This window comes from Macrotis lagotis, chromosome 2 (genome assembly GCF_037893015.1).
Source record: "Macrotis lagotis isolate mMagLag1 chromosome 2, bilby.v1.9.chrom.fasta, whole genome shotgun sequence".
Lineage (NCBI taxonomy): Eukaryota > Metazoa > Chordata > Mammalia > Peramelemorphia > Peramelidae > Macrotis > Macrotis lagotis.
In genome coordinates this window covers 259,921,062-259,947,206 of record NC_133659.1, presented here as the reverse complement: position 1 = coordinate 259,947,206, position 26,145 = coordinate 259,921,062, and the positions used below count along the sequence as shown (strand labels likewise).

Below are 26,145 nucleotides of genomic sequence, written 5' to 3'. Positions count from 1 at the left end.
TGCTCCTTCAAGAGAATGAGGAGAATCCCTCTCTTCTTTAGGAAAAGTCTGAAGATTACCTGGCAAGATAAGGTACAGGGGGCGGCTAGGTGGCGCAGTAGATAAAGCACCGGCCCTGGAATCAGGAGCACTTGGGTTCAAATCAGGTCTCAGACACTTAATAATTACCTAGCTGTGTGGCCTTGGGCAAGCCACTTAACCCCATCTGCCTTGCAAAAACCTAAAAAAAAAAAAAAAAGATAAGGTAAAGGACAGGGAAGTCCTTTCTTGAACTGAGCTGCCAAGCACTCCAACTCTATATGCCTGAATGCCAAACATGCATTTACCTAAAAGACTATTTTATGGAATCTCAAGCAAGGCAAATGCTGACACAGAGGTCATAAAAAGAGTGTATAAGAACCACTCTCAAGGTCTCTCTGAAGAACTTTAGTAACAGTTGTGGGACATTGAAGACTGTCCAATCAAAGCAGAATCACTGTAACACAAAGAAAAGAGGAAATGCACAAATCTAGAAATATCTCCATCCCAATGTTCAAATGAACTATACCCAACCTGTGGGAGAATCTCCCAATATGGCACTGGATTGATCAGCCATAGCTGAACTCTCTGTACCCTTGTCCTCCTTTAGTACAAAGAATGGACAACAACTCAATGAACTTCTCCATGAAGGCTTTCCTGATCTCAACTGCTAATATCCTCCCTCCAAAAATGTCTTGTACTTAAATACTTTGTATTTATTCTCTTTTGCATAGTCTAATAATAATATGTATTTATTGCCTCCTTGATAGAATGAAAACCTCCTTGCAAATGGGGATTGTATTACTCTTTGCATTTGTATTACCAGGGTCCATAGTATCTCCTGGTACATAGTAGGTACTTGATCCGTTTGCTGCTTGATATTAGTTAATGATTGTATAAAGCTTTCACAATAAACAAAATATTAGATTTTGTTCCCCCAAATGGTAGGTTGCCAGTATAAAAACTTTGTTTGCATATTTAAAAACAAACCTGAAAACAAAATTTCCTAATTTAATTTAAATATACTCCAAGTGATGAATTTCAGATGCTTTTAAATGCATTTGTTAAGGAGACATGGAGTGAAGGAGCTAATTAGGATAACTCTTGATTAGCTTGCAAGAAGTGATCAATATAAAGGAAAATAGAAACCTGCTAACCAAATGGTGGAAGGGACTGCAAAATAATTCTGTCTAAGCACAGCCAATGATGCATTTCTTCCATGTGGCTCTCAATTATATTGCTAAGTTTCTTTTTCAGCTCTAACAGCCATAACAGCAAATATTAAAATACACTGATTGCAGAACAAAACCTTCAACCAAAAAAAAATCAGAGTTAAACCAAGATTTTAAAAAATGAGAGGAATGGCTAGGTGGTGCAGTGGATAGAGCACCGGCCCTGGAGTCAGGAGTACCTGAGTTCAAATGCAGCCTCAGACACTTAATAATTACCTAGCTGTGTGGCCTTGGGCAAGCCACTTAACCTCATCTGCCTTGCAAAAACCTAAAAAAAAAAAAGATGAGGAATATCACAATTTGATCACTAAAATTATCACTTAAAAGGTTTTTTGTTAACATTAATAAAACTTTTTGTATTTCTTAGAAATTTCCACTTTTGTGTCTATTTTATTACATAAATGTATATAATGTTCCAGTATGTAATACAAGTTCATGAGAGGTATAAAATGACTAATAATTTACAAATATTGGACTTGTGATTTTCATTTTTAAATAAATATACACATACTGGAGATTTCCTCCAGAGTTATCTACTGGTAAAAGTGTGAAATAGAAAAAGTTTAGAGACCACTGATCTAGGCTTTGCAATAGCCTGATAAGTCTTTCTACCTCTAACCTTTTTCAAATTCGTTCTTCATGTTGCTACCAAATTAACTTTCCTTGTTATGCTATTTTTCTGGCCAAAACCTTTCCAAGATTCTCAACAGCAACCTACCATGTAATGTTCAAGCTCCTTAGTGAACATTTCCTATAACACAGTACATATACTCTATCTTTCAAAGGCAACTTACTAAATACTATAATAATAATACAATCACATCATATATTACTGCTACTATTATACATACTTTATATTATAACATAAAGGCAATCTACTAAATAATGTTCAAACTCCTTGGCCCAGCATTTATCGCTTTCTTCAGCTTTTCTAGGCACCTAGACTCTCTGCCCGTGTTAAATTGGCATACAATAGAAGCTCTTGTTTTGTTTTGGCCAAACTCTGCCCCACGTCTGGCACTATCTTCACCTATACTTTTTTTTATTTTAGTGTAAATGCTTTCGTATGAAGTAGATTTTTTCCTCATATCATAGTTTGTTTTAAATTCTCATTCTCCCATCCCTTATAAGCTCCGCATAACAAGCCGCCCATTCTTTCTTTAGTTTGCAAAGTGAAACAGATATACGTGAGAAATGTCTTTTTTCCCCCCACACTCGAGCTTCGAATGCACTTGGCAGGGTTTGTGCTACGGACCCCGTCCGAACCTTGGAGCTTCCCCCAGCCGGCTTGCCCCGGGCTACGGCACACAGGTGCGGGGCCCATCTGCTCCCGCCCCGCGGAGCCCCGCACACATCGGGGGCGCCGCCGGGAGCGGCCCCCGAGGCTGCGGCAGGGAGCGGAGGATACGCACGGGAGATCGGCGGGATGCATCCGGTCCCCGCCCTCCTCAGCGTCTGTATCCCCAGGACGCCTTCGCGAGCCTCACTCTCGTCCCTGATTCTCCAGGGTCGGCGGCCTCGGAGGCCTCGCCTTGTCCTCGCTCCCAGCGAGCCTGGAACTTACCACACCGGAGCTGAACCGCTTAACGCGGCCTCAACGTCGCAGAAGGACCGCCATTTTTCCCGGTTCCTGATCACCCAGACGGCACCAGGGGCCGCGCGCCAAGCTGGGAAAACGAGTCCCCGGCCTCTTGGGCCCCGGCTTGCAACATGAAGTAGAAAACTACAACTCCCAGCGTGCATAACGCGCACAACGGGATTGGCTGAGAGGGTGGAGCCGCTAGGCCATGTGCTTCTGCCAGAACTGGCGCCCTCTAGAGTGAGTTTCCTCGCTCGCTTGGCTCTGGGGCTTCTACAATTAGTTAAAAGTAGACGGCTTGGTGTCCAACGCCTTCATTTTAAAGTTATAGAAAATGAGGCCATCTTATTTTCCTGGACTTGCAAAGCTGGTGCCACCAGTTCTGAAAAGCCCAAAGACAATTTTTTTGGCAGTATGATAATGAAGAATCAGGTTCCATGTCTTTTTTTTTGGGGGGGGGCGGGTTGCGGGGCACAGGTGTGTGTGTGGAGGCAATCATCATTCATTAGGCACTAGGTATTATGCTAAACCTTTCTTCACATTATATGCAAAGGCACATCTTCATCACTTTAAATAGTTCTAAAAAAATATCCCAAACTAGCTAGCTTGCTTTTTTGGCATGATTCCAAGGGGGTGGGGGAGGCTGATCCTTACACTTCCTAGACTTTGTTATATTTAGTGGGGTCTCTTTTGCATATGCTTTGTACTAAAGGGTCCCTGAGCACTTTAGTTTCTTTATATTAGTAGTAGAGTAAAGCTGAGCAGGAGGAAAGGGGAGGGAAAAAAAAGAGAGAATGGTTTTTTAAATGGTCTTTTAAATACCTAAGTAACCTTATAGAGTTGGGAACACGAACCCTAAGGCCACGGATTAGGGGGAGTTGAGGGACAATTGGAGAAAATATAATTTGGGGCAGTGGAAATTACAGGGAAGAAATGGGATTCTGGGAGTCGGTGATAAAGGGGTATATAAGACTCAAATTATATAACATAAAATAATATAATATTTAGTATGTTAATATATAATAAGTATAAATAACCCCACACTTTTATTGATATCTCAAAGGGCAAGAAAAAGGAAGCAAGGCTGCCAGATTGTATATTTTCCAAGACCTTCATGTGAGATAGTGAATTCTTTTGGACCTAATCTTTTGTGTGTCTGCTGTCTCTGCTGCTTGACTGAAGTTCCAGATCTTTAGCTTAGAGCTCAGCTTTCAGTCTGGTTTAGGATACAGTACTATGCATGGATTCTCTGCTCTACCTCTTGTTCCTTCTTATACTCCAAAACTGGACTTCTTGCAGTTTTTCTCCTACACCTATATGCTACTACCATAAGATGTTTTGCTGGGAGAAAGATCTGCTCTTTGCACTCTAAAAAAAGTGAAAAACAACTTTTCTCAGAGCTGTTTTGATTCACTCCTGAGCAGCTATTAAATTAAATTAATTTAAAGCTCTCTACAGACATTATTGCATTTGACCCTTGCGACTGTCTTTGGGGATAGAGACTGCAGATATTATTATTACTACTTCTATTTTACCACTGAAGAAATAATCTCAAAGAGGTTAAATTTAATACACTTGTATTTTGGGATTGTTCTATGGTGCGAGCACTAGATACTATCTTTATGATTTTAGTCTATAGCTAAAGAAAGCTTTTTATTTTAGTATATTTGGTATTCTTTTGATATTTAATTGATTAAAGTCATCAAAACTGTCTGGTACACATTAAGAAACAGAGAAGTGGATTAGTGGAATAGATAGAAACAGTAGTAAATGACTACTGTAATCTACTATTTGATAAACCCAAAGATTCCAGCTTCCAGGATAAGAACTCACTATTTGACAGAAACTGCTGGGGAAAATGAAAAATTGTATGGCAGAAACTGGGAATAGACCCACATCTCACACCCTATATCAAAATAAGGTCAGAATATGTACAGAATTTAAACATTAAAGGGTGATACCAAAGGATAATTATGAAAACAAGAAATAGTCTATTTGCTAGATCTATGAAGAGGGGAGAAGTTTATGATCAAACAAAAGATAGAGATTACAAATTGCAAAATGGATGATTTCAATCACATTAAATTAAGTTTTGGTACAAAAAACCTCAATGCCGCCAAGATTAGAAGGAATGCAGAAAGCTGGGAAAAAATTTTCACAGCTAGTGTTTCTGAGAAAGGATTCATTTCTTTTTCTTTTCTACTTTTCTTTTTGTTTGTTTTTGTGAGGCAAAGAGGTTAAGTGACCTGCCTCAGGTCACACAAGTAGTAAGAATCAAGTTTCTCCCAATTTGAATTCAGGTCTTTTTGATTCCAGGAGCCAATCCTCTTTCCACTGAGCCACCTAACTGTCCCTCATTTCTAAAATATATAGAGAATTGGGTCAGATTTATAAAAAATACAAATAATAAATGGCCAAAGGATATGAATAAGCAGTTTTCAAATGAAGAAATTAAAGCTATCTGTAGTCTTATGAAAACATTGTTCCAAATTATTATTAGAGAAATGCAAATTAAAACAACACTGAGGGGTGGCTAGGTGGCACAGTGGATAGAGCACCGGCCCTGGAGTCAGGAGTACCTGAGTTCAAATCCAACCTCAGACACTTAATGATTACCTAGCTGTGTGGCCTTGGGCAAGCCACTTAATCCTACTGCCTTGCAAAAACTAAACAAAAAACAAAATGACACTGAGGTGCTACCTCACATCCATCAGATTGACTAAAATGACAAAAAAGGAAAATGATCAGTGTTGGAGAGGATGTGGGAAAACTAGGACAATAATGCAATGGTGGTGGAATTATGAAATGATCTGATCATTCTTTTTTTTGCAAGACAAATGGGGTTAAGTGGCTTGGCCAAGGCCACACAGCTAGGTAATCATTAAGTGTCTGAGGCTGGATTTGAACTCAAGTAGTCCTTACTCCTGGACCGGTGCTCTATCCACTGCGCCACCTAACGGCCCCTGATCCAACCATTCTAAGGAGCAATTTAGAGCTACACCAAAAGTCAATCAAATTGATCCAGCAATACCATTATTAAATCTCTATCCCAAAGAGATCATAAAAAAAGGGGGGGGGGGGAGACTCACATGTATAAAAATATTTATAGAAGCTCTTTTTGTAGTAGCAAAGAATTGGAAATTGAGGGAATGTTCCATCAAGCAGGGAATGGCTGAACAAGTTATTGTATATAAATGTTATATAGTACTTTTGTTCTGTAAGAAATCATGAGCAACTGGACTTTAGAAAAGTCTGGAAAGACTTGCATGAATTGTTGCTGAGTGAAGTGAGTGGAACTAGAATATTGTACACATTGATGACAACATTGTGAGACAAATCAACTATGATAGAGGCAGCTCCTCTCAGCAGTTCAATGATCAAAGACAATCCTGGGAGACCTGTTTTGGAAAATGACATCCACATTCAGGAAAAAAACAAAGCAAAACAAAATCTGAATGCAGAGCAAAGCCTATGATGTGGACTTTTAAAAATTTTTTGTGTTTTTTCTTTCTCATGTTTTCCTCTCCTTACTTCTAATTGCTCTTTTTTCAGCATGACCAATGTGGAAATATGTTAAAAACAATTGTACATATATAACTTATAGCAGATTGTTTACTGTCATGGGGAGGAGGGAGGGAAGGAAAGGTGGCAGGAAAAATGTAGACCTCATAAGCCTATAATTGGATGAAAGTTGAAAACTATTTTTGCATGTAATAGAACATTTAATTGTTTGGGATAATGAAGAAAGATGAAGTAGATGCTTAAAATGAATAGTAAAACTTATTATTGTAAATGTAAATCCTATTCAGATGTCCCAAAAAAAGAGAAATGATTTTTCAAACAGTTTCCTAAGACTTTTTTGAAGTTTGTTGAAATCAGAATCCATTTAACTTTTATCTGAAAGATTAAAAGATTTTATTGTAAATATTTCTTCAGTGGATCCCTGCAAAAGTATAGGGCATTGCCAAAGGAGGTCTAAACCTGTCCCACACTGGAACAGCAGTCTGGTTTAAAAGAAAATCAAATTTGTTCAAAAAAAGGAATACAATTTTTAAAAAGTCCCAAAATTGGGTAGGACTTCATAAAGGAATTAAAACACTTACAGGTGATTATTTGGGGGTTTTGGGCCATCAGACAAATCTTATCCTAAGGAGCTGCAATCCATAAGGATCTCAAACTATCTGGACTGATACGACAACAGGGCAGGTTGTCCGGATCTGCTTAAGAATTTATTTAAGGGGCGGCTAGGTGGTGTAATGGATAAAGCACCAGCCCTGGAGTCAGGAGTACCTGAGTTCAAATCAGGCCTCAGACACTTAATAATTACCTAGCTGCGTGACCTTAGGCAAGCCACTTAACTCCATTTGCCTTGCAAAAACCTAAAAAAAAAAAATTTATTTAAAAAAGTTAATTAATATGAATGAACCCCACAGGGTGTTCCAAGTTTATTTCTAGACTTTAGTATTCTAGGAGTGCAACATCTATACTTCTCTTATCACTTCTTTACTTATAATGAACACAGTAATGACAAATTTCAGTATATAAGAATGAATAAATAAAAAGGCATAATTGAACTGCATTCTATGTGTCAAACTAAAAATACAAAGACAGAAATTTTCTTCCCTTTGTTCAAGGAGCTTACATTCTAATAGATGAAACAGCACATATAGGGGACTGGTAATAAAGTAGGAATATGTTGAATAGGAAAAAGCAAAGTTGGTGAGCAGAATTATAGGGAAATGGATTGGCACACTTCTACCAGGAGCAATGACACAGTTGATTTGAATATGGTTCCAGAATTGAAAAGGGGGGAGGTGTGATGGGACAAAGGGTGTATGCAAGGCAACATGACAACTGGTGAAGACATGGCCATAGGGTGTATGCTTGTATTCATCTATTCAAGTAAAATTTGATTGGAGTTGGGATAGATGTATCAAGCAACAGAGGTAAACCACAGGATGGGAATTCCAGAGATGAAAGTTATGTGGGACTCAGTTTGAAATTTCTCAAAACAATTGATCTGGCTTGTAAAGGAAAGACATTAAAGTCTAAAAAGAAAAAAAATACTCCCATAATATGATTCTTCTCAAGTGGATTCCTATGATCCTGTAGAGTGTCTAAGAGGGAGATTTCAGATGAGAATATTTCCAGTGGGCTTCTGTAAATACAAACTCAAGATTTAAGTCCCAGAGGATTCTACAAAGTGTAATACACTACTGTTTCTCCCCATTTAATTTAGGTTAGATCCCCTGAGGAAATACTATGTGGCATGCACTATTCATTTATATTCTTCTGAATTAGGAAGGAGAGTACTTGAATTTAGAAAATTCTTAAAAAGTTAAATCATGTACTTGAGCCCCTAAATAAGAAGCTGTCATTGAGCTATTGGGACTGGACATTATGGAATATCAGAGTTCAAGTTTTTTAGGTTTGTCACCATTGCCTTCAGTTTCAAGCTCATCTGAAATTCTGACCTGCTATGCACTTTCAGAAAGAATTGAAGTCTATCATCAATGACCAGCTTTGAGATCTTCTATCTCCTGAGCAGCAGGATCCTGAACAGCAGGATTCTGCTGCTCAGCTTGACTCCCTAGGTTTTCACTCTGTTGGTAGTAGGATATCTTTATGGTTTTTCTGCAAGACACTAATTTCCATAAGAGAAGAGAAATTTCTTTCTCTTCCCTTTTGCACTCAGGAAGAGGTACAAAGAAAATGATGAGTGAATGTTTTTTCTTAGAGCTCATCCTAAAGTTGGCCAGTTTGCTTATTTTTGGATTTAGAACCATAAACTTTATTATATGCAATTTGGTTTTTTTTTTAAGTATAATGGAATAGTAACAAAATTACTGCCTATCTTCACCTTATGTACTTCCTTCTATTGTCTTTTGGGCATTTTTCAATGTTTCATTAATTCTTGTTTCTTGTTATTATTTTTTTTTTGTACATCACTATCACTGTCCACTTTTCTCTCCAAAGAGAAGTCCTTCCTTGTGATGCATGGGTACAAATCAAGCTAAACAAATTCACATGTGTCCGGAAATTTATGTCTCATTCAGCACATCTATTCCATCAACTGTCAATTGGTGGGAAGCATAATTATTAGCCTTCTAAAGTCAAAGTTAGTCACTACATTGACAATAGAATTCTGGAGAACAGTCTAGAACTAGGTTAAAGAGCTATAAAATTGTGCATCTTACAAAAAAATTATAGCAATTCTTTATTCTGGAAAAACATTGGAAGCTTGAGGGCATTCTCATCAACTGAGGAATGACTGAATAAGTATATGGTATGATAGTAATGGAATGCTATTGCTTATAAGAACTGAGAAGTGGGATGATTTCAGAAAAATATGAGAAGTCTTGAGTTTACAAACATTTCCATTTATTAAGACATGGCAGTTGCCTGACAAATTGGGTCCAGGCCCCTTTTTTCATCCTAGGGTAGGAACCCTGAATAAAGGTGGTCCAAAATACAGACCTTTATTCCTTAAAAACAATTAAATAAGACTAACTAATTAAAAAATACAACTTTAGGTAATCTGATTACTAACTGGAAGAAAGATTAGGAAATTGGGAGAGGGAGAGTGAATAGGTGCAATTCCCTGAAATCAGGGAGAAAAAGGTGTCCTACTCTCTTCAAGTGTCTATCAGCAATTAAAAAACCCAACTAATTGATCAGTTCAGGTTTAGTTTTCAGATAAGACTGGGTTGTTTGAGATATATTAGAACTGTGAGAAAACTCTGTGCATTGTAAGAAAACTCTTAGGATCTAACTGGGTTTCTTGTCGGTATAACTTAAATCAATTAGTTAAGGGTTTCTAAACAGCAGATAGAGGTTGTCCATGCAAGGTTAGACTCAAATAATATCCCACAATTGAATAGTTTTCTAATGAGACTGAAGTTCACAAGATTCACTCAATTTTCAATACCACTTGTTTTTCTAATCTCCTCAGTTCCTTCACTCAAGGGGTAGGAAAGGGATAGGAGGGAGGGAGAGAATTTGGAACTCAATTTTTAAAAAATGAATGTTAAGATTCTTAAAAATATGGCTGGAAAATATTTATCAAGATTAAAAAATAGTTATTTTAAATAAGATCTAAGAACCAATACAACCAATACAATACAATTTCTAACCATAGATCAGAGATGAAGCATGCTATCCAACCACCTGACAGAGAAGTAATGTGAACTCAGAGTACCGTTTGAAATATATTTTTTGGACATGACCAACGTGGGAATTTGTTTTGTTTGATTAAGTGTATTTACTAGTGTATTTACTATGTTTTTTCTTTGTTTTTTAATGATAAGGAATGGAGAAAAAGAAACAAATTTTGCTCATTAAAAACTATCACATTTTTAAAAAAATTACATACCATAAGTTGTTTATTTCTTATGCAGTTGATGGACATCAACTTGTTTCTACTTCTTTGCTATAACAGGATTGCTATAAATAGATGGACATCAACTTGTGTCTACTTCTTTGCTATAACAGGATTGCTATAGTTTTAAAAAAATTTAATTGGGGCGGCTAGGTGGCACAGTGGATAGAGCACCAGCCTTAAGAGTCAGGAATACCTGGGTTCAAATCTAACCTCAGACACTTAATAAATACCTAGCTGTGTGGCCTTGGGCAAGCCACTTAACCCCCATTGCCTTGAAAAATCTAAAAAAAAAAAAAATTAATTTTTCCCAAATGCATGTAAAAACAATTTTTAACATTAACTTTTTAAAAATGTTGAATTCCAGATTCTCTCCTTTCATCTCCTTCCCATTCATTGAGAAGGGAAGAAATTTGATATAAGTTATACAAGTGCAGGCATGCAAAATGAATTTCCATATTAGTGTAGGGGTGGTGGTGGGGAAGCCAATACAGACTAAAAAAGAAAAAAACTCAATAAAGTCAAAAAAAGAAAAAAAAGGTTTTAAAAATAATATGCTTCAATCTGTATTCATTTTTCTGGAGATGGGAATTATTTTTGTTTTATCATGAGTTTTATGTATCAGTTCATGTAAATCTTTTCAGGTTTTTCTGTCTATTTCAATAATATGCCACAACTTGTTCAGTCATTCCTCTGATGGAATCCCATCAATTTCTAATTCTTAGAAGTAATTGGCGAATTCTTTTTAATTTTTATTTTGCTATCTGGTTCTAGAATATCAGGGCATAATTTCTTGAGATATAATGTCTAGGTTCTTTTTTGATTATGACTTTTAGATAGTCCAATTATTCTTTTCTTAATTAATATTTTAATTTTACAATTACATTATGAAACATTTTCAACATTCATCCACATGCATATGAATATATTTGTTACATAATTTCTTTCCACCCTCCCTTCCTTCCCCCTCCCCTCAGAGGCAAATAGGAGAATATTGTACATACACATTTGTGTTTAGCATGTTTATAGATTAGTCGTTTTCAGTTTGAGGAATTAAGATTAAGGGGAAAGAAAGAGATCCATTATATAGGAAAGAAATACATAAGAGAAATTTTTAAAAAGTGAATGTAGTGTACATTCAGATTTTGAAGGTTTTTGTTTTGTTTTGTTTTTCTTCCTCTGGATAGGGAATGTATTGTCCATAACCAGTCCTCTACAGTTGTCCTAGTTCTCTGAACTGCTGAGAGTAGCTGCATCCATCAAGGTTGGTCAATTCACAATATTGTTAATATATACAATGTTCTCTTGGTTCTGCTCCCTTTGCTCAGCATGACTTCCTGTAATTTATTCCATGGTTCTCTAGAGTCTGACCATTAATAGTTTCTTATATTTATATGTAGTTTATATATATATTATATATCATTTCTTATATTCCATAACATTCATATACTATAACTTGTTCAGCCATTCCCCTACTGATGGACATCCCCTCACTTTCCAATTCCTTGCCACTACAAAATGAGCTGCTATGAATATTTTGTGGGACTTATCCCATTTTTTATGATTTCTTCTGGATATAGGACTAGTATTAGTATTGCTGGGTTAAAGAATATGATCAATTTTATTGCTCTTTGGGCATAGTTCCATATTGCTCTCCAGAATGATTCAATCCTTTCACAACTCCACCAGCAATGCATTAATGTCCCAGTCCTCTCACAATCTCTCCAACATTGATCATTTCCCCGTTTGCCAATCTGATAGGTATGAGGTGATACCTCATATTTGTTTTAATTTGCATTTCTCTAATCAGTAATGATTTGGAGCATTTTTTCTTATGATTAAATATAACTTTAATTTCTTCATTTGAAAACTGTCTGTTCATATCCTTTTTTTTTTTTAGTTTTTGCTAGGCAATGGGATTAAGTGGATTGCCCAAGGCCACACAGCTAGGTAATTATTAAGTGTCTGAGGCCTGATTTGAACTCAGGTACTCCTGACTCCAGGGCTGGTGCTCTATCCACTACGCCACCTAGCCGCCCCTGTTTATATCCTTTTAGTCCAATTATTCTTAAATTATCTTACCTAGACCTGTTTTCCAGATCAGTTGTTTTTCCAATGAGATATGTACATTATCTTTTCATTTTATTTTGTTTCTTTTTATCTCATATAATCATTAATCTTCACTTAACCAGTTCTAATTTTGAGGGATTTTTTCTTTAATTTGCTTTGTACCTCCTTTTCCATTTGACCAGTTCTTTTTTAAGGGGTTGGTATTTGCTTTTTATATATTTTTTCCATTTTTTGTGTTTCCTTTACCAAACTGTTGACTTTTTTCATGATTTTCTTTTTTCATGATTTTCTTCTATCACCCTCATTTCCTTTTCCAATTTTTCTTTGGCCTCTTATCTGATTTTTAAAAAATCCTTTTTGTGCTTTTAGTAGTTCTTTTGGGGACTGAGACCAATTCACATTTTTCTTTGAGGCTTCACATTTATTCATTTTGACACTGTTGTCCTCTTCTGAGTTTGTGCTTTGATATTCCTTGTCCCCATAGTAACTTTCTTTTGTGAGATTCTTTTTGGGGGTTTTTTTCCCTGCTCATTTCTTGACATTTTTTTTATAATTAAAGATTTTATTTATTTTGATTTTTACAATTTTTCCCCTAATTTTACTTCCTTCCCCCAACCCCCACAGAAAGCAATTTGTCAGTCTTTACACTGTTTCCATGTTATACATTGATCCAAACTTAGTGTGATAAGAGAGAAATCATATCCTTAAGGAAGAAACAAAATATAAGAGATAACAAGATCAGACAAAAAGATATCAGTTTTTTTTTTCTAAATGAAAGGAAACAGCTTGACTTTTATTTTTAAGTTAAAGTTAGGCTCTGCTCCTAGGTGATGGAGGCATTGTCCCAAGCTTCAGATTTTTTTGCACTACTAATTCTGGGGATTTGTAAGTGTTCAGTTCTTCCTAGTTATGATCTAAGGAGGGGTGTGATCACTGCTCTCCTGGTCTGTGAACAACCATAAGTATTCTGGACCTGTGGCTAGGATCCCTACTCCCCTGTAGTTGCACACTAGTGAGTTAGTGTTTCTTCTCTCCTTGGGACTGTGACCCAGGTCCACATTTGGGCAATACAACAGTCCTGCACACAATGCCAGCAAAGAGTTTCCTGAAATTTCCTTCTGATCTGTTGTCTGGCTCCCTAACCATCTGTGGGCTGAAAGTTCAGTTGCCAACCCCCCAACCCACCCCACCAAAGGCCTACACAGGTCTGGGTTTGGTCTCTTGCTGACTGGCCCAGTGCTGGACTACTCTTTTCTCACCTCAATGAGACAGACTTTACCTGTTGACTTTCTAATTTGTCTTAGACTGGAAAATTGTTTCATCTCATCTTTTTGTTCCTTTTGCTATGCCACAATTTATTTTAAGAAGTTATTTTAAAGTTGTTTAGAGGGGAATTTGGGATAGCTCTGACAAGTTCCTGTCATCTTGACTCTACCCTATCCAATAAATAGTTTTGAACATATAAGTCCTTTTCTTCTATCTTTGGACACTTTGGGTATATGCCTTATAGCAGAGTGTAAACTTCTTTTGAATAGAGATTATTACACAGTAGTAGTTTGATAAATGGCCTGTTTGCTAGTAGTTCTGCTTAGTCAAAGGGCATGTCTATTTAAGTCCATTTGGCTATGCTTCCAAATTGCTTTGATGTGTGTTTGGACCAATTCACATATCTACCAAATGTACATTCAGTCTCTCTAACAATTCCAGCTTGCTTATAAATAGACCCAAAGAATATAATTGATTTAACTACTCTTAAGTTCCTTGTATGATACCCACTACCTTTATCTAATGTCCTCTAATGAATGAGGCCTTATAGTCCTCTCAAGTTAACCACAGAACTTCATACCTGAAGCAGTCCTTTCTACTATTTAGAGTGTTATAATTCACTGAATTTGAGTAATTTATTAATGACTAAAATAAGAAAACTTATTTCTTATATATTTACTTTCCTTTTATTATTATGAAAAGAGGAAATCTATATGAATATTTATTCAACTTAAATGTTTGAAATTTTATTGTTACTGATAATAGGTTACTTGTTTTATATAATTGTGTAGTATAAATAAGTATTTTCTGAATTGAATAACAGTTTAGAAGTCTTTATGAATATAAATATTTATAGTAATCTTATCAGGGATTTAAAAAATAATTCTCTATGTAAGTCAAGCAACTTAAACTTTTAGTTTCATTGAGATTAACATATCAAAATTGTATGACATGTACTACTAGCTATATAAAGGAAGAAAGACATTTGTGTAATGGATTAACTTAATTGAAATAATTAACCTGTATAAAATACACTTTTAAGTAGGGTGACATCTTTTGAACTCATATTTCCTTGGTTTTTTCTTTTTTCTTTTTTGCAAGGCAATGGGGTTAAGTGGCTTGCCCAAGGCCACACTAAGTAATTAAGTGTCTGAGGTCACATTTGAACTCAGGTACTCCTCACTCCAGGGCCGGTGCTCTATCCACTGTGCTACCTAGCTGCCCTGGTAATTTTTCCTTAAAGGAATGTAATCATCACATGGTAAACATTATAGTTTTAAAAAATACATATGGTATATCAAAGTTTAAGGAGTGAATATTTGCATCCTAAAATATTTCCACAATTTAAGACTGCATTTTTCTTTGCCAAATTAAATGTTGTTTTGGGATCAGTAAACACTTTATGACTTTGTACTCTATAGCTTTCAATTGTGAAACTATAGTCAAATTTTGTCAAGGTCCCCTTTGATATCTATGCTGTAGATCATTTCTGTACAGATTATAGGAAGATGAGTCATCAGTTTTTTGATGTGCTTTTTGTTGATCATTTGGAGGGAATTGTCTTTAACTTTTTTTCCATTCTTATGTCTTCCTCTCTGAGAACTTCTAAAATGTTTTCATGATTGTGTTGCTACCAGTAGTCATGTTTTCATTGCCTATTCTAGAATCTGTGAGTTCCATTTAGCTGGAACTTTTCATTTTGGTCTTGTTAATCTGGAGAATAGCAATATTGATATGGTCAAAACAGTGATCTCACATGAAGAGTTTATAACAACTGTATGAAACTTAGCATTCTCTGACCTCTGTTCTGACATTCCACCAGTCACTCTAGAACCAGAAGAGGACCATTAAAAAAATAATTTCCTTTGGTTGCTATGGTCAATGACCCTATTGGTGTGGGCTAGATCAATACTCACACAGCAGACTCAGACAATTCAGGATGGAAGACCTATCCAGAATTTATACTTTGCTGATGTACCCTTTGAGAACCAAGGGTCACCTTCAGGTCATAATGGGGTATTAGAGTAGAACTTTTGGAGGAAAAAACCCAAACTGAATAAATTAAAAACATTTTAGAATTATTTGAATACATTTAAAACTATTATATAAAATAATATTATGAACAAAATTGTAACATACTTTTTTATTTTCTTAACTGATGGTTAAAATTAAGTGATCATTTTGTATTTTAATTTCTTCTCCCAATAGTCTACTTTTTCCTCTTTCTTGCTTACAAAATTTTTCTTGCTTTTTCTATTTCTTCAGCTTTTATGAACTATTATTTCTAATTATTTGTGTTATGGTGGAAGTTACCCCGACCCCCACCCTACCCCAGGATGTAGACTTGCTGAGGATGGGAACTTGATTTCTACTACTATGGATCCTAGTTTCCCTTTTCTCCTCCCATTCTATTTAGCTTAGTTCTGAGCATATTAATTAGGTCTTTGATAAATACTTGCTGCTTAACTACAACTTAGGGAACAGCAGTTCAAAGAAAAAAAGAGCAGATTCTAAGATTAAAGCACTTAAATATATTCTGAACATAGAGAAATAGCAATCAACTCTGCTTAATGTCTTTTTTTCCTGGCTTGACTGTAATAATTATAACACTCCATAGTTATAGATAACTAGGGATACAAAAACAAAACTAAAAAAACCAACCCCAAAATCCTAACAAAGCAGTTTTTGGCCTCAGGGAACTTTTATTTTACTGAAAATTGATTGCTGCATAAGGACTGTAGAATAGAAAAACACTTTTAATCTCTCCCCAAATGATCATAATACTTCAAACAAAATAAGGTGTTTTTGCTATGAAGTAACTTGAACATTAGTTGCACCCATATTCTAATAGAAGTGTAACATAGCACTGTGGAAGGAGTGCTTACTTTGCATGACCTTCAACAAGTAACTTAAAAAAGAGAGAGTTCCCAGTTTACTTACTGGTAAAACGAGGATGTTGGACCTAGATGACTTCTGAGATCCTTTCTAGTGTAAAATACAAGATGCTCCTTATAAGTGACTTGCCCATGGCCACATAACTATTTGTGTTCCGAGGCAGAATTTGAACCAAGGTCTCTTTTCCCTATGCCTCTAAGGTGTCTTTTCCATTTGAAAGTTCCTGTTGGGCAGCCCAGACTACTCGATTGTCAACCCCAATGAGAATCCATTGAGTTGACAACTTCAGGACAGATATCTATCTCTCCTGGGTAGAGCAAAGTTATAATAATGCCAAAGCTTGGGGCCATAAGAACCACATTGATTAACCATAGAGGTGATAATAGAGCCAAAGCTGAGCTGAACACTTGCCTTCCTACCCTCATCTATTTATTGCTCTTAAATGATTTCTGAACCCTATTTGTACAAAATTTCTTAGAACCAGAGTCCAGTAGAACCTAGTCATAGGCCTCCCCCCGCCACCCTAGTCTAAAATGACTTGACAGGTGACCTAACTCATTAGATTAAAGCTTTCATTCCTGGCCATTTCATTCATTTCCCAACCTTGCCCTCCAAAGGACTTCCAAAATAGTATAATTAGTCTAGGTGGTGCATGGATGGAGCACTAGCCTTGGGAGTCAGGACAGGAGTTCAAGTTCAGCCCCAGATACCTGACACTTACTAGCTGTGTGCCTTGAATTCAAGGCTCTTGTCATTTCCTGTCATTCTGATTCATATCTGGTCACTGGACCCAGATGGCTCTGGAGGAGAAAGTGAGGCTAGTCACTTAGCACAGCACCCCCTTCCCTCACTCAAATCCAATTCATGTGGTTGTCATAGCATCATCTCCCTGTTATCATGGTCTTCTTCAAGGATGAAGGACAGAAAAAAATCATCATCACATCAATTAATCTAGTAAACCACTAGAGGACTCTTTCTAAGGATAAAGTCTGGTCATAGCTGTGGGATAGATAGTAGGAACAAAGCCCAACCTGGCCACATGGGTTTGGAGGGTGCTAAGAGCTGGAAGGTCCAGCCATACATTGAAAGGGACACCAAGGGAGCCAATCCAAAGGAGGTGGAGACAAAAACAGGGCAGGAGTAGGGAGGAAAGAAAGCAACATTCTCTTTCTTGGTCTATACTGGTCTGAGCAGAAACCAGCTTTTTAGGAGTAAATAGGTCAGAGTAACCATTGAGGAGGGGAGGGATTCTCTCATTCCCAGTAGAAATACCCCCCTACAGTCTCCAATACACCCTCCTGTCAAAATAAAGTTCCACCTTGCTAGTTTCTTCTGCCTACTGGTACTCAGGGCCAGGAGCCTAGCTGTGTGACCTTGGCTAAGTCACTTAACCTCATTGCTTTAAATAACTAAAATTTTTTTAAAAATAGAAAGGCAAGGGGCGCTAGGTGGCACAGTGGATAAAGCACTGGCCCTGGAGTCAGGAGTACCTGGGTTCAAATCCCATCTCAGACCCTTAATAATTACCTAGCTGTGTGGCCTTGGGCAAGCCACTTAACCCCATTTGCCTTGCAAAAACCTAAAAAAAAAAAGGCAAGGCAATTGGGTTAAGTGACTTGTCACACATCTAGGTGATTATTAAGTATCTGAGGTGGGATTTGAACTGAGGTTCTCCTGACTCCAAGGCCAGTGCTCTATTCACTAGCTCCTCCCCCCCATGCTTCATTTGATCTTCTTCAATAGGACTATATCCCTATATGTTAGTTCGTCAATAAATATTAAACTCATGTTATATGCCAAATGCTAGGGATTAAGCTTAGAATAGTGCCTGGAATAGCAGGCGCTTAATAAATGCTTACTAATTGAGTCACTGGATACAAAAAGAGGCTAAAAAAATAGTCCTGGCCCTCAAGGGATATATAAATATAAATAATAAAAACATTAACAAATATAACAAGCTATAAACACAGGATAAATAAGAAATAATTAGCAGAGGTAAGTCACTAGAATTAAGGGTGGGGTTAGAAAAACTTCCTGTAGGGGCAGCTAGGTGGTGCAGTGGATAGAGCACTGACCCTGGAGTCAGGAGCACCTGAGTTCAAATCTAGCCTCAGACACTTAATAATTAGCTGTGTGGCCTTGGGCAAGTCATTTAACCCCATTTGCCTCGCAAAAACCTAAAAAAACCCCAAAAAACTTCCTGTAGAAGGTGGAATTGTAGCTGGTTTTTATTTTTGTTTTGTTTTTTGCAAGGCAAATGGGGTTAAGTGGTTTGCCCAAGGCCACACAGCTAGGTAATTATTAAGTGTGGTAATTATTAAGTGTCTGAGACACTTAATAATCCAGATTTGAACCCAGATACTCCTGACTCCAGGGCCGGTGCTTTATCCACTGAGCCACCTAGCCACCCCTGTAGCTGGGTTTCAAAGGAAGTCAAGGATCCATTAGTGTAGATGAGGATGGAGAGCATTGAATACCAAAATCTTTGCAAGGGAAAAAAAAATACCAGACTTCTGCCAGTGTAGTAATTCTACTTGAGAAGGGCAGGAGAGGGGAGGGGTGAGAAGGTAAATTTTCTTTTTTTTTCCCCCAAGGCAAAGAAGCTAAGTGATTTGCCCAAGGCCACACAGCTTCTAAGTGTAAAGGTCATATTTGAACTCAGATCTTCCAGAGTCCAGGACTAGTCTTCCTGCCTCCAGGGCCTGAATTTTCTAATAAGATTAAGTTAAGTAGTGTCTAGTCACTTAGAGGAATATCTAGGGACCTTCCCTTTTCCCCCAGAGAAACAGCAAGAGGATGAGATTATTAAAGGATCAGTCAACCTAGCGGAAAGAAAGTAGCCAAGAAAATTGAGCCTGATTTCATATGGTATATTTTTCATTAATAAATAAGTTTTCTTTAAACACAGAACATGTAACAGATTTGAAACACTTTCCCCATCCCTCCCCCCCCCCCCAACTAACCAACTCCAAAGACAAAAGTCTATAAAACAAATTCCACCTGTGCTGCCCCTGGAAATGGCCAAGAAAACTTGTGCCCCCTATCTGCCCCTGGCCCTGGCAGCATCCCCCATTTCATGCTCTGGCAGGAGAAGGGGGCTAGGGCTTTTCCCTTGGACCCTGGGGACTTGGGTGAGAAGCATGTGGATGTATAATGTCGCATCTATATGAGACATGGGCTGTGCAAAGAGATGAGTTTCCTTCTCAATGGCTCTGACTAAACTGGAGCCCTTCTGACTTCTGTTGGGAAGCTGCCAAGGGCAGACCCCTCTGCTGCCTACTCTGTGCACCCCCACTCCCTGACTCTCTACTGGGAGGGGGAACTGCTGAACTCCCTTGCCTGCCTCCCAGACTTGCATGGAAACAACTGCATGGAAGATGCCAGAGATGGAGGCAAGCTGGCCCTGGGCCCAGGAAGCCAGAGTACCTCCTGCACCCCCCCAACTTTTCACTCTTCCTGGGCAGGGAGCACTAGAATAAATGGGTCCCCCTCAGAATGCCACTGCCTGGCCTGGGGGGGGGGATGATTCTTCCTCTGGATCAGATCCTTGTCCAGGGCCCGTACTGTCCCTGTCACTTTCTAAGCCCTCACCTTGGCTATCTGAAAAAACTCATGTCTGGTGTCCTAAAATGTCTCATCCTCCCTCTCCCCATGCTTCCTCTCCCTAGGAGAGGAAGTGGGAGAAATGGGAGGTAACCCCCCACCCCCAGACCTTCCCTTCACATAATTGAACAGCTTTTGGCTTTTTCCTTTTTGAAGGTAGAAGAGATGAGTTCAGATCTGCTGGGAAGGTGCAGGAGTCGTTTGGAGAGGCTTCGAACGGGGCTCTTGGGTGGGAGGGGACCGCCCTTGTTCAGACACACCATGGAAGCTGTCCGGAAGATGCTGTGGACACTCTTTTCAGAAGTGAAGGCTGAACATTCCAGATAAATCTGAGCACCGAGTTGCTTGGCTGTGGCACAGCCCTGTGGAGAGGTGAATAGTCTAACATCCCCAAATTGTTCAATATTCTTTCCTCCATGTAGTGATTTAAAGCAGGCAGCAGAGGGGTCTGCCCTTGGCAGCTTAGCTTGGGTAACTCCCCAGCAGAAGTTAGAAGGGCTCCAATTTAGTCACAGCCATTGAGAAGGTATCTCATTTCTTTGCACAGCCTTATATAGATGCATTATATAAGCATTACCCTAAATTTCTTCCTACTCCAGGATCAGTGGTGACCAAGAGTTGTCCACATTCCCTTTGCTGACACCACAAAAGAACTCAGCTGTTTCCTTGTGAAATTTGTTTACACTAAACAGATGTTTACTGCTGTTTATATTTAAATCTCTGCTATTTATATCTAAAGGCAGCAGGTAAAGTACTTCAGGGAGGGTTACTGGATCCCAAGGCATTTTGCTTATCAGCAAGCCCATATCCTGGGGCAACCCACCAACCTCCCCCCACCATGCATACACACACATACACACACACACACCTGTTCATGGGAGATAGGCGCCTGCTTCTGGTGGGACAGTTCCATCAGGGTGCTCAGGTCTGTCCTCAAGTCTGTTTTACAGCCAATGAGCAGAACACGGGTACTGGGACAGTAATCTAGTATCTCCATCTTCCACTGAAGGATCAGGGTGGCAGAGGAGAGAGGAAGTTATTATTATTATTATTACTTATTTGTTAAGCACCTACTATTTGCAGGCTCCAAGGAGTACAAACATCATAAACAAGAAAGTCAAGGAATGAGGCAGAACCAGGACAATGGCTAAAAGAAGTTTTACATCACCAAGTTCTTCAGCAGCCCAACCCTCCTGATGTCAGACTGACAGTTATCAGTATGTTTAAGATGTGGTCATGAGCCATGATCTCTGCCAGCCTGCCTCCCAAGAGACTTCTCCTACCACACACATGTTCAACCAGGAGGCCTACTTTTCTTTTCGTAGATCTACCACCATGACTCAATTTCTCCCCCTTTCTCCACATCAAGATAGAATAGAACCACTGGGTTCTATTAATTCCTAGAGAAAACAGGCAATAGAGTAATGGGGGGAAAGAGGCTATGACCTACCTGAGGCAGTTGTAGTTTTAATAGGATTTAAAAAGTCCCCTCACCCTGATTCAAAAGAACCAGGGGAAAAAAGGTCCTATGACCCAACCACAAACCTGCAGCCAAGAATAGGTTCTGTGACCCCCTAAGGTACAGTAGCTCCCTAACAGAGAAATTTCATCACCATGATATCCCTTCTCTAGGGAATGGGGATGTATCCCTTCTCACTTGTCAAAGGACCCAAACCAAACACCTAAGAAAAGAACCCTAAACCTGGGGACTAGTAGTTCCCAAGAGGCCTTTGCTAGGGAAGAAATAATCTATATTTATCTGGCAAAGGGAAAAAGAGTCAGCATTTCAATAGTAGATTAGTTATATGTCGGTCAAGGTCCCTCAGTCCCATGGTGACCTGGCTTCAAGTTTCAAAAGACCATGCTTTCAAAATGGAAACTACGAATATGATTTTATTGTCTGCTCTGTGTATGACCCCTTGCTGAGAAGTTCCCAAGATCTCTCAGCACATTCTCTCCCTCTCCTGATATCAGTTTGCTAGGTCTCTAAGGGAGAATGGAAAGAACATCTAAATTGACAATAAGGAGACTTAGATTTTCATCTCAACTTCCCTCCTTGAGCAAGGCAGTTTGACTAATTTGGACCTCTCTTTTTCCTCATTAAGAAAGGGGAGGAGCAGGATTGGAAAATCTCTCAGGTTCTTTCCAGTACTAATGTCCCAAGAATTTTTGGAGTCTCACCTTTTTGAGTGCGCTGTCCAGAGTCTCAGGACGGCTGACGTCAAAGCACAGCAATACTGCATCTGAATCGCTGTAGCAGAGTGGACGGACATTGTCATAGTAGGGAGAACCTGGTGGTGGAAAGGGAAAGGGAGAGAGGGAAGAAGAGTTAACAGAATTCAGGGAATTGTGTCACAGTCTCTCCCACTGCTATCAGAACCAGCATCTGAGCAAAGGACTCCTTTACTTAAATGCAGACTACCAAAAAAAAAAAACCAATCCTTTCCCCTTTCAACATTGAGAGGACCCTCAGGCACATATTTTCTTTGCCCCCATATGCCAATTTGTTAAGTCGGTCCTTTATAAAAATGTAAAGGAAGAAGGGGAGGAAGGAGGGGAGAGAGAAGAAAGAGAAAAGATCAATAGCCTTTGTCACCCAAATCCAATAGAGTCTAGCGTATAAGAAGAGATGAAAGGAGGGGAAGAGAAAGAGAAATTTGACCCTGTCTGAAGCTCCTTTAGCTTCAATAGTATATTTGGCACTAAAATCCAGCCAGTTTCTTCATAGAATACTATGTCACCAAGCACAGGGTTTGTAAAGGACCCAATCTATTTCTCTAGTCTGTTTGGTTCTCATCCTCATCACCCTCCCTCCTACTCCAGTGTTTCCCTCCTTAGGAAATGACTCTACTGGTTATATAAGCAGCTGCCCAATTCCCTTACCATAGGGTCAAAGAGTATGGTATGAAGGGGAAGAGGGAAGGAGGAAGAGCCTCCAATATTCTCTATCCCCTAAACTTCTAAAATTCTCTCACCAGAAAAAGCTAAGATAAATCACCAGGATATATTAAATATGTTAAGGCCAACTTGCTGCTTATATGTGGATGGCAGAGAAAGGGTCCTATGGAAAGGGGGTTAAAAGCTGTTAGCTCGCATGGTCCAACATATAGTAGAACACTAGGGACCAGGTCAGTCTACCCATTTCCTCCCCAGGAGAAGGAACAGCATCAGCTTTGGAACCCAGACACTCCGTGCTGAGAATAGCAAGCAGCCTTTCTCTCTGCACCCGCAATTACCATGGAAACTGGGGGAGAATCCAAGCTTACGACAGGAGTTGAGAAAAGGGGAGAAAGGACAACAACCGTCTCCCCTGCACCACTGCTCCCTTTTGAAGTAAGGTTATATTATTGCAGCACTGGAAAAGGGAGAACATTATGGGACAAAGGGAATGGTAGAGGTGTGTGTGTGTGGGGGGATTGAAAGCAATACCTCCATTTTGGCTTCAATCAGACCCCCATCTCATTCAGGTCAGACAAGTAAATCACTGGAACAGGTTTTTGCTTCAAACCCCTTCCCTCAATATGGACGATGCCCATCCCATCTTTTTCTTCCCTATGGATGGATACCCAGCTGAGAGAGAGAATTTGAGGACCATTGGGGGAAGCATTTTCTATTTATTCAAGGAGCCTGGTGGAAATGAAAATCCCTCACTGCTATGTATAGAGAACCTAGAGCTGCAGTCAGAGACCTGGAGTGGGTGTGAGAGGAGGTGCTGAAGATGCACAACCCAGAGCTGCAGCCCCTCTGCATTTCAGGTCAGCTGGGAGTAGGCAAAAGGGAGTATACAATCATGCCAAGCTCCCTATCTGGATCACCTGCCACCTTTCCCATTTATTCCTCATTGTGAGAAGCTGCCTGGAGAGAGACTACACAATAGAGCTTTGGGTGAGTAGGGCATTATATTTCTGTAACAGGAGACTGTCTGACAGAGTTCCCCTGTAAACTCAGCCTGAATGAGCACTTAGGAGGAGGGACAGGGAAATAAGCTAAAAAGATTTTTTTTCCCTCCCCTATTACTTGTTTTTAATACTTAATCATGGACATAAGCCAGTTTGGAAAAAGGAAATAGATACTGAGTCATTCAGAGATTTGTGATGGTCAGAAGCAAACCAAAGGTTTTTCTAGTGCAGAGGACATGGCTCTTAGAATCTGTGACGGAGCTGCAAAGACGTCATTTTTCCACATTCTGGGAAACAGAGTGTCTGATTTTGTACCACCTTTGGTAAGTGACATCTTTAGAGCCATCCCCTTCCTTCACTAGCCATTTTCAGAAAAGAGCTCTGTATATTAAATGTAGACCATTTCCTTGTTCTCCCAAACACCAGATAATGCATCTCCTTATCCATGAGCTGCAGTAGCTAAGCTGTGTTACTGTCACTGCTGCCATCCTTGAAATGAAAACTGTGAAGAATAAAGCAGACCCAAAACACACACACACACACACACACACAGTCCCATTTACATTACCAATCTACTCTCCAGATCTAATTCCTACCCAACCCTCCAACTATAATAAGCTAATACCCTTTCTTTTAATCACATCTCCTAAAATAGTTCATTCTATAGCTATTTAGTTTGGAGGACAGAGAGGAAGAAAGGAGAGAGCAAAGTCATATTTAAATGCTACATTCCTTTGATATCATATGTTTAGCCTGCCCAGGCAATATAGTAAACCAACATGGGCTCTGTCAATTAGCTGATCTTTGATCCTAGAACTCTCTGGGGTTTGCCAACTTTGCTTTTCCAAGATCATCCAACTGGCATGACTCTTCCCCTCTTTCCAAAGAAAAGCCAAAAGCAACATCCTTTCTTCTCTCTATTCCCTAACCCCACTAAAGGGAAGACCACCTCCAGAGAGAAAACAACTGCTACAGGTAGGGACAGAATATATGGAAATAGAATTCTTACCTGAGGTGTCCCAGAGACTGAGCTCTACCCTTTGTTCCTCTGTCTCCAGGCAGGCTGTATAATTCTCAAATACCGTAGGCACATAAGTCTGTGGGATGAGAAACGGAAGAAAGAGCAGTCATCATACCCTTGCCCAAAGCTCTTTTGCTTCCCTTTGGCTGAACGTCTACGGGCAGTGCCACTCTATCACCTTCCTGTAATGTCAGGTGATTTGGAAGGAAAGGGAATCCCAGGTGAACAGGCATACCGTTCCTTCTACAGCGGAGACAATATGAGCCCTTAGCTCAGAAAGATAGTCAAATATACCTATTCTTCTTTATTCCTTTTCCCCTTTTTGGGTGGGAACCCAATTCTCTTTTCCCCATCGCCAGTTTGCATACAATTCTCCCACTCCAAGAGAACAGTAGAAACTAAACAACAGAAGCCGGATTGGGGAATTGTTCACCAACAGAACCCTTAGAAGGGAAGGAAGGGGTGGGTTTCAATTAAGGAAAAAAATCTCTAGACTTTAAAATTTTTTAAAAATTCCTTCGGATTCCTTTCCGGAGATTGGGAGGCCCTGGGGGAGAGGTACGGCAGAGGCAATGCGGAGGGTCCTCTGGGCTGCTGCTCGGGAGGACAAGAGTGGGACCCGCAGAGCGGCAGAGGCTGCCCCAGGGGGACCCCATCCGGAGCGCTCGGCGGGAAGGGGGTGGCGGCCGGCCCGGAGGCAGCGGGGTCGTGCTCGCGCCGGCCGGGAGGGAGGAGGCAGCTCACCTCTGGGTAGCAGTCCTTGGCTAGCACCTGTAACATCGCCGTCTTCCCGCACTGCACGTCGCCCACCAGCACGAGTTTACATCTGGCCACGGCCGGCTGCGGGGCCCGTCTCTCCTTCATGGTCTCCTCGGCTTCCACTGGGACAGATTTGGACAGGGAAAGGGGGGGGACCCGCAAGCAAGAGCCCGGGACCCGACTGCTACCACTCCCCGACCTCCCTCCAACTGGACCACAGGCGGCGATGACCGCCTTATATCCTGGCGGCTCAGCCAATCAGGGGAGGAGGGCGGCCCCTTCCCCCCGGTCTGCCAACAGCCAATGGCAGAGAGAGCTGAGCCAGAGCCCTTCCGCCCTCCCCGCCCCTTTCCCACACTTAAAGCTGTAGCGGACCGCGCCTCCTAAGGGGCTTTCCTGGACTTGGCTTTGGAGGAAAAGGGGAG

The 26,145-nt window shown here is 39.7% G+C and overlaps 1 protein-coding gene across 13 annotated transcripts in view; it reads right to left on the bottom strand.

Moving 5' to 3' along the window:
* The window catches only part of LOC141514883 (rho-related GTP-binding protein Rho6), a 41,712-nt gene extending 15,767 nt beyond the window's left edge, over window positions 1–25,945 (bottom strand). For 2 of the 13 annotated variants that reach the window (XM_074226036.1, XM_074226043.1), the window contains exons 1-3: window positions 2,815–2,899; window positions 1,467–1,518; window positions 60–220 (exon numbers count right to left, since the gene is read on the bottom strand). Coding sequence is in view for 2 of the 13 variants with exons in the window: in XM_074226047.1 (XP_074082148.1) it covers window positions 20,158–20,403; window positions 20,910–21,044; window positions 22,223–22,332; window positions 24,950–25,037; window positions 25,706–25,825 (699 nt within the window). In the remaining 11 variants the exon portion in view is untranslated. Of the gene's footprint in view, window positions 1–59; window positions 221–326; window positions 1,409–1,466; window positions 1,519–2,662; window positions 2,788–2,814; window positions 2,922–19,396; window positions 20,404–20,909; window positions 21,045–22,222; window positions 22,333–24,949; window positions 25,038–25,705 lie in introns of those variants that run through there. The other 11 variants (XM_074226041.1, XM_074226044.1, XM_074226042.1 and 8 more) reach the window with 9 other exon arrangements.
* Between the last annotated feature and the right edge of the window lie 200 nt (window positions 25,946–26,145).